We start from the raw sequence: 7795 nt of genomic DNA, 5'->3' as shown, positions 1-7795 counted from the left end.
GTCAAAGTTGTTAATCTGCAATGACGTAAAAAGGTCCTACGTAAAGGGGCGACCAAGCCGTACATTGAGACGCATTCAGTATAATCTGACTGTTGATCACGTTACTCGTGCAGTTTGTCGTACTGCTTTTTATAACATTCATGGAATCTCTGAAAAACGGGTTCGAATTGTACTTGAGAAAACTAACCAGACTGGCACTGTTACCACGGACCAAAGAGGCAAGAGTGAACCAGCAAAGAAAATAGAAAATGAAGATCTTTGGAAAGTAAAGGAACACATCATGGTACTACCTACTGTCACCAGTCACTATAGTCGCGCTAAACGTCCTCATCGAAAATACTTACCCGTTGGACTTAACATTAAAACAACTCTATTCTCTCTGCAACGAATGGCTTACAGAAAATTACCCTGGTTACAGCCCGGTAAGTGAGCACTATTATCGCGATACATTTAATAGGCAGTTTAATATTGGTTTTGAGCCTCCAAAAAGCGACACTTGTAATTATTGCGATAAAATAGACATAAAACTAAAAAATAACCAAGTCAGCGATTCGGAGGAAAGTGTAACTCAAATAGAGAACCTTAAACAAGAGAAGGAGATACACCTGACTCGTGCAAAAACTGGTCAGTCCCTTCTTAAGAATCTTAGAAGTAATGCAGACGACTCACTTCTGGTTATAGCGTTTGATCTACAGCAAGCCTTGCCGACACCAAAACTAACTACTGGGATTCAGTACTACAAAAGGAAAATGTGGACCTATAACTTTTGCATCCACAATGTCAAAACCGGTTCTTCAACGATGTATCTTTGGGATGAAAGTACAGGAAGACGTGGATCATGTGAGATTGCCAGCTGCTTGTATGATTATTTGTCTAAAACTGATGTTAACTTAAAGAAAGTTTTTATGTTTAGCGATAACTGTTCTGGACAAAACAAAAATTTAAATCTTGTTTTGACAAATCTACACTTTATACACAAAGACCGGTTCACAGAAATTAAACACTATTTTATGATACCTGGGCACTCGTACCTTCCTTGTGATAGGGATTTTGGGAATATTGAGCATGAAATAAGAAATAGGACTGTATATCCCTTAGATCACTATAAGGTAATGATTGAAAGATGCCGCCGAAAGAACCGGTTTACCGTTGTCCAACTTACGCAGGATATGATTTTAAATTTTTCCGATCTTCAAAAGAAAATAACTAAAGTTCAGATGGTTGGTGCTAAGTTTAAAGATGGAAAGATCTTTGAATTTACAGAGAACTTCAAGCAAGGTTCCTATGTTCATTCTGCTTATAATTTTGAAGTGAAAACGCCAATCAAACTACAAAAAGGTAAGGTAACTAAAGTTCAGATGGTTGGTGCTAAGTTTAAAGATGGAAAGATCTTTGAATTTACAGAGAACTTCAAGCAAGGTTCCTATGTTCATTCTGCTTATAATTTTGAAGTGAAAACGCCAATCAAACTACAAAAAGGTAAGGGGCAAAATTATGATCCCAATAATTTTAATTTGGCCAATGAAGCATCGACGAGACTTTACAGTACCGCCATTAAAATACCAGCCCCAAAAATAAAGGATATTCTTGACTTATTGCCGTATGTACCTCTACCTTGGAGTCGATACTTTACTAAAATCATACGACACAAAAGAAGCGGTCACGGATGAAAATACAGAAAACCAAGACGTTGAGGATGATGATCAAATAGAATACAACCCCCGAACTTGACTAATTATTTGTTTTTGTCTTCTAGTTTTTTCTTATGTCAGTTTAACTCTAGGTTTCCACCGTTTTGTGATTTGTTTCAAATACCTTAGTCACTTGAATTTTTGTAAGAATAAAACGTTTAATTTCTAAAGTTGTTTTAAATCAATAAATTTTAATACATAATTAAAAATAAAAACGTTACAGAGGGCACTATCATACCGTAATTTGGAGTAACTTGAGACGATGGGATTACTTGACACAATTTGTAGACACTATTATTTTTCGTCGATTTGACATCCCGGTTAATACTGTTAGTGTTGTTTTAATAGCAAAAGGTAGCTAACGTGTGGTTGTTGACCATTAGTAATTAAATTCTTTTGTCTTATCTAAGGTAAGTTGATAATTTTTTTAATAAACATCAACTTTAAAATTGCCAAATTTCATGTAGTACATAACTTATATAATAATTTTATTCTATGACTAATATCCGAAAACAAGCAATTAGGCAATCCAAACCACGTGACATTTTTGATGATCACGTGACTTCTGGTTGGCACACAAAGGTTATATTTGTATCCATTTTTCATTGTTTATCTTCGTATTTTGGATTTCGTTTGGCTGTTTTCGTGTATTTTTTAAAACTTTTGTTTGTTATTTGTGAATTTTATAAACTTTACCACAATGCAAAGTGATTATTTAAAGAAATTATTATTGGAAACTCCAGATGTTGGAGAAAGGTAGGCAAAACAATTTTTATTTACTGTTCATTTTTCTTTGATATTTATCAATAATGATGAATTCTGCAAGAAATAAAATTATTTCTTTTATTGTTTTAGATATTTATTGAAGCTGAAAATAATTGGGGATTTAGATCCATATACAATTCACTCATCAGAATTGGATTTTACAATAAAGTGCATTCCACCAATTACAATTATAGATATTTATACATATCTGGTGAACTCTGACAGTTACTACTCTAAGGAGCAGATGAAAGCATACAAAAGCCTCCAGGCACATAAATATTTCACGTCTGGATTTATTTTGAAAGTTGGAGTAAAAATTGTTAATGATTTCTACATTATTGTTGGAAAGGTATGCTTTTATTTATTCACCTTTAAGAAATATATGGATAGCAGTATTAGTGTCTTTTGGATATATTGGTTCTAAATATTAGATTAATTTACGTTTATATATCTATATGAAACCAAACATATATGTAATTGCTATGATAGAAAAGAGAATAATAAACGGTCATGATTGTTTGTTCTAAAATTATTTTATGTGAATGTCTGATTTTAAATAAAATATTCTCAATCATTGTAAAGAACGCAAATACTCTGATAAAAATAAATTTTTGTATTTGAAGCATTCCCAAAAAGCTAAAATATTTTTTTTAGGTGAAGCATTCCCAAAAAGCTAATGCTAAACCGCTAGATGCTTGGGTGATAGCCAGTTCTGATGGGGACATAGCAAATGCACATTGTATGTGTATGGCCGGCAATAGTGAAGTCTGCAGCCATATTGCAGCATTGTTATTTGCAGCTGAGTATGCCCACGCAGCTGCTGAGAGCAAGACACAAGATCCCACTTCATGTACAGATGTTACAGCTACATGGCCAATGCCAGCTTTGTCTACAGTTGTGCCAATTGTTCCGTGTCTGGAAATGGATTTTGGAAAACCGTTATCAAAGCATAAATTCCCTGAAGTTCCAGATATGTCCAACCAGGATGTGGAGAATTTGCTAAAGAGAATGGAGAATTTGGGAAAATCATCAAGTTTGATGAGAATAGTAGAACCCTATGCCAGCAAAATAGATGCCACAAGACATATAAGCCTTCCATTATGCTTAAATATTTACAGAGAAGAGTATGAACAAAAATCATTTAAAGAATTAATGGAAATTGCCAACAAAATTGTTTTAGTGGTTACTAAAGATCAAGCTTATCTGATTGAAGAACATACCAGAGCACAATATGCATGTGATAATTGGTATTCCCAAAGGGCAGGCAGAATAACTGCTTCAAAATTTAAGGCAGTATGTAGAACGAAAAAGACATCTCCTTCTCTTAGCCTAATAAAATCAATTTGCTATCCTACAAAGCTTTCATTTAAAACGAAAGCAACTGATTGGGGCCTTAAACACGAAGTAAATGCTATTGAGAAATATGAAGAATATATGACGGAGGAAGAACATCATGAGGATTTTATTATAAATGATGTAGGACTAATAGTTAACCACAGGTGGCCACAAATAGGTGTATCACCAGATAAATTAGTTTATTGCGAATGCTGTAAAGGCGGGTGTCTAGAAGTAAAATGCCCTTATTTGCTTCATACTAATAATGTACATGACATAAATGAATATTTGGCATTTAAAAATTGTTGTTTAATTAAAGAAAATGATTTGGTGATTTTAAATAAGAATCATTCTTATTACTATCAGGTCCAATGCCAAATATTCATATCAAATTTATTGTATTGTGACTTTGTTATTTGGTCACCAAAAATTTTTTTTAGGCAACGAATTCTACCAGATTGGGATTTGTGGAATGACAATCTGAAACTTATTTTAAAATTTCATTCAGAAATTATAATGCCAGAACTCTTAGGTAGATATTTTACAAAAAGAGAAGGCAATGCCAAAGTTGAATACTGGTGTTATTGCAAAGGGGTGGATAATGGAAGCCCTATGTTAAAATGTGACAACGACGATTGCAATGTTCAATGGTTTCATTTTAAATGTGTTGGCATCAGTGAAACACCAGACTCGCTTTGGTATTGTCAAAGTTGTAAAATATGACAACATAATATTGTTACTCAGCTTTAAAATCGATTTATTCAAACTCTAATAACAAAATTACAATAACTTTTTAACTTGAATGAACTGACAACTGTAACCTTCAAAAACTAAAGTACAATGGTACAACTGTTCTATATTAGGCAATCCATCGATCTGTCAAACATAAACCACGTGATGTTTGGTTGGCACACAAAACTGTTGGTAACCTAAAATAAATGTAATTATTGATTTCTCTTATTTGTTTTTTGTCGTGCTTTTGAGTTATTATAGTTTTTAAAGAGATTCATTAGATTAGTTTTTTTATAAACTTTTCATTTTTGGTGATTGTGAGAGCTGAAAACATGCCTGTGACGTGTATAGTAGTGAATTGTGGAAGTCGAGCTGATCGTGATCATGTTCATTTTTTTCGTGTTCCTTCTGTTAGAAACTCGTTTATGTTTCCTCACCTAACTGAACTATCAAAAAAACGGAGGAACTTATGGTTAGCAGCTGTTAAAAGGGATGACTTGACCGAATCAAAAATTCGAAATCAAAGAGTATGCAGCAAACATTTTATATCAGGTAAACACCTATTATTTACAATCTTTCACATCACAACTCAATAAATTATTTTAGGTAAACCAAGTCCTTTAACTGATGAAGACCATCCAGATTGGGTTCCTTCCCAACATTTGGGTCATGTATCTATGGCGTATTCAAAAAGGAAAAGTGCAATTAGTAGGAGCCTTCGAATAAATAAAAGAAAAAAATTTGAAATATCTTCTGAGCAAGAGTCTGAGGTACCTACCAATTATCAAAATTTTATTTGCCCTTTTTATACAAAAGTAATGTTCATTCAAACATGATTTGTAAACAAACTCTCTGGAAAAAACTTCTATTTAACATCTATATATACCATAAAAGTACCTTCTTTTTTTAGTAATAAGTTTGTTTTATGTTTTTAGGGTGAACATGAAAATATGAGTTGTGAAGAAGAAATGTGTGGCAAGTTAGGAACTGCATCACAGACAGATTTAACAATGGAAGAATTGTCTGTTAAATTTGAGCAGTTAAAGTTTGCTTCACAAAAAATTGCAACTTTAGAGCAAAAAATTGAAAATAGTCCTTTTGGATTAATGGAAAACACCAGTAATGTGGGGAAGTGGAAGTACTATGTGGGTTTTGAATATGAAATGGTCAAAACCGTTATTTTCATGGAGGTAGAGCCTTATGTTGTGACTACTTCAACTACTGCATTAACTCCATTTAATATGCTGCTTCTAACTTTGACAAAATTAAGATTAGATTTACATTTTAAGCATTTAGCATATAGTTTTAAAATTTCTCCAAGCACTGCATCAGTTTACTTTGAAAATATTATTCATATCTTATATAAAAGGTTAAAATCTTTGATCATTTGGCCAGATCGTCTAGTCAGTAACAAAAATGTTCCTGGATGCTTTAAAGAAGCCTTTCAGGAAAAAACCACAGTAATTATCGATTGCTTTGAGGTTTTCATAGAAAAACCTGAAAGTTATTTAACTCAGCAACAATGTTGGTCTAATTACAAACACCACCATACAATTAAGTATTTGATAGGTATCACCCCTCAGGGAACTATTTGTTATATTAGTAGTGGTTGGGGTGGGCGAACATCAGATAAACAAATGGTAGAATTGGGCCAATTTTGTAATTTTATTTTACCTGGTGATGTAGTGTTAGCTGACAGAGGTTTTTTAATAAAAGATAGCTTAGGTATAATTGGAGCTAAATTGGTTATTCCAGCCTTTACAAGGGGGAAAAACCAATTACACCCATTGGAAATTGAGGCAACACGCCATATTGCTCATGTGAGAATTCATGTAGAGAGGATTATTGGAGTTATAAAAAATAAATTTAGAATTTTTAAGGCCACAATTCCTATTAGCATGCTTAAAAGAGGTAATTTAAATGATGATGCTAGCTTATTAGATAAAATAGTTACTGTATGCAGTGGATTAATAAATCTTGTTGAACCAATAGTACCTCTCTAATGTATTGTTTTTGTCCTATATTTATTAGTATTCATAGAACTAGTAGACATGGAAGACAAAAATTAGCAAAGGAACCTTTCCTTGTGACAAGTAGTATATAACATTTTTAGAGTGAAACTCCCTTTCTTTCAACATACCTTTGTAAATATAAAGAACTATCCTTTATGTAACACTACATTGTACTCAATATTGTAGATATATGTGAGTGTACATAAATAAATTACTTTTTAAACTTATTTGTCTACGTCAGTTCAAAAAAATGGTCATTATTCACTATTTTTGAATAGATAATAATACCCATTACTTTACCCGTGAGTAATAGTTCACTACTGATGGGTTGAAGTTAGGTTCAAGTGGTGCATGCCACTTTTAATATATTAGTCATATATAAACTGCAAATAAAATTACTTAAACTTGTTTATTTAATACAATAATTATTGTAATTTATTTCTATAATTAACTTAATATAATGGGTCCTTATATTTTTTAGGTTTATACCTTGTTTACTATGAATTATGACGTTTATGATTTTCAATGACAGTGACATTAGCGCATTTTTGTTGTGTTTATTGGAATTTGTAACATTTTGGATTTTTGTACAATAAAACTTTATAAAATATATCCACTGATAATAGCCATTTCCTATTTATTACATTTACAGTAGGTACAAATTTGTGCTTATAATTTTTTGGGAATGAATAGAACTTGAATTGACTATTTCTTGTTTTATTCATAAGACAGCATAACTTGCTAATAGTAGTCAACCAATTATTCAGCCGCATACTATTGGCAAACTACATTTATTTTTGTAAATTATAATTTTAATCTCAAGTAGTTGATAATTATATTTTTGTATTAATTAAAATAAAAAAGGTCGTAGAAAAAGTGTAGTATTCTAATCGCATGTAATGGCTATCATTACATGCTAGTTGAATAATATACTATTATCTATAACTCATTGTATTTTACATTTGACTTATAAATTTTTCTATTACAACATTTTAACAGAGGAGTTTCGCTCCCACCGTGTGTGCACTGGCACATTCACCCTTTTTTATTATAAGTACCACTATATTGTTATTTCTATTTAGGTTTTTTTATTTGTATGTGTTCAAGTTATTTGTTAAATTTACCTTCTTTGCCTTATCTATATTATTCTATTATGTTTCTATGGCAATAAAGCTTATTTTTCCCTCTCATTCTTAAAAATGTTTAGAGTTTATTTCATTAGTATGCAGTATACTTGAATTTGTGAACCATATTATTCTA

At 31.8% G+C, this 7795-nt stretch overlaps 2 protein-coding genes across 2 annotated transcripts; both read left to right on the top strand.

The window, feature by feature from the left end:
• The first annotated feature begins 2236 nt into the window (after positions 1 to 2236).
• On the top strand, positions 2237 to 4645 carry LOC140450074 (uncharacterized). The gene is made up of 3 exons (XM_072543499.1): positions 2237 to 2447; positions 2547 to 2805; positions 3111 to 4645. The coding sequence occupies exons 1-3, from the start codon at positions 2392 to 2394 to the stop codon at positions 4512 to 4514; spliced, it is 1719 nt and encodes a 572-aa protein (XP_072399600.1). The 5' UTR covers positions 2237 to 2391; the 3' UTR covers positions 4515 to 4645.
• A 10-nt stretch (positions 4646 to 4655) lies between these two features.
• LOC140450075 (uncharacterized) lies at positions 4656 to 6648 on the top strand. The gene is made up of 3 exons (XM_072543500.1): positions 4656 to 5075; positions 5130 to 5293; positions 5459 to 6648. Exons 1-3 carry the CDS (start codon positions 4856 to 4858, stop codon positions 6524 to 6526), a joined length of 1452 nt encoding a protein of 483 aa, XP_072399601.1. The 5' UTR covers positions 4656 to 4855; the 3' UTR covers positions 6527 to 6648.
• Positions 6649 to 7795: the final 1147 nt, after the last annotated feature.

The sequence above is a fragment of the Diabrotica undecimpunctata genome, chromosome 9 (genome assembly GCF_040954645.1).
Source record: "Diabrotica undecimpunctata isolate CICGRU chromosome 9, icDiaUnde3, whole genome shotgun sequence".
Classification (NCBI taxonomy): Eukaryota; Metazoa; Arthropoda; class Insecta; order Coleoptera; family Chrysomelidae; genus Diabrotica; species Diabrotica undecimpunctata.
The sequence above is the reverse complement of the archived record's forward strand: the minus strand, read 5'-3'. Positions and strand labels throughout refer to the sequence as shown.

Coding starts and splice junctions, on each gene's coding strand:
- LOC140450074 (XM_072543499.1), top strand. CDS start 2,392: ATGCAAAGTGATTATTTAAAGAAATTATTATTGGAAACTCCAGATGTT. Junction 2,448..2,546: donor ACTCCAGATGTTGGAGAAAG/GTAGGCAAAACA, acceptor TTATTGTTTTAG/ATATTTATTGAAGCTGAAAA. Junction 2,806..3,110: donor TCTACATTATTGTTGGAAAG/GTATGCTTTTAT, acceptor TATTTTTTTTAG/GTGAAGCATTCCCAAAAAGC.
- LOC140450075 (XM_072543500.1), top strand. CDS start 4,856: ATGCCTGTGACGTGTATAGTAGTGAATTGTGGAAGTCGAGCTGATCGT. Junction 5,076..5,129: donor CAGCAAACATTTTATATCAG/GTAAACACCTAT, acceptor AAATTATTTTAG/GTAAACCAAGTCCTTTAACT. Junction 5,294..5,458: donor CTTCTGAGCAAGAGTCTGAG/GTACCTACCAAT, acceptor TTATGTTTTTAG/GGTGAACATGAAAATATGAG.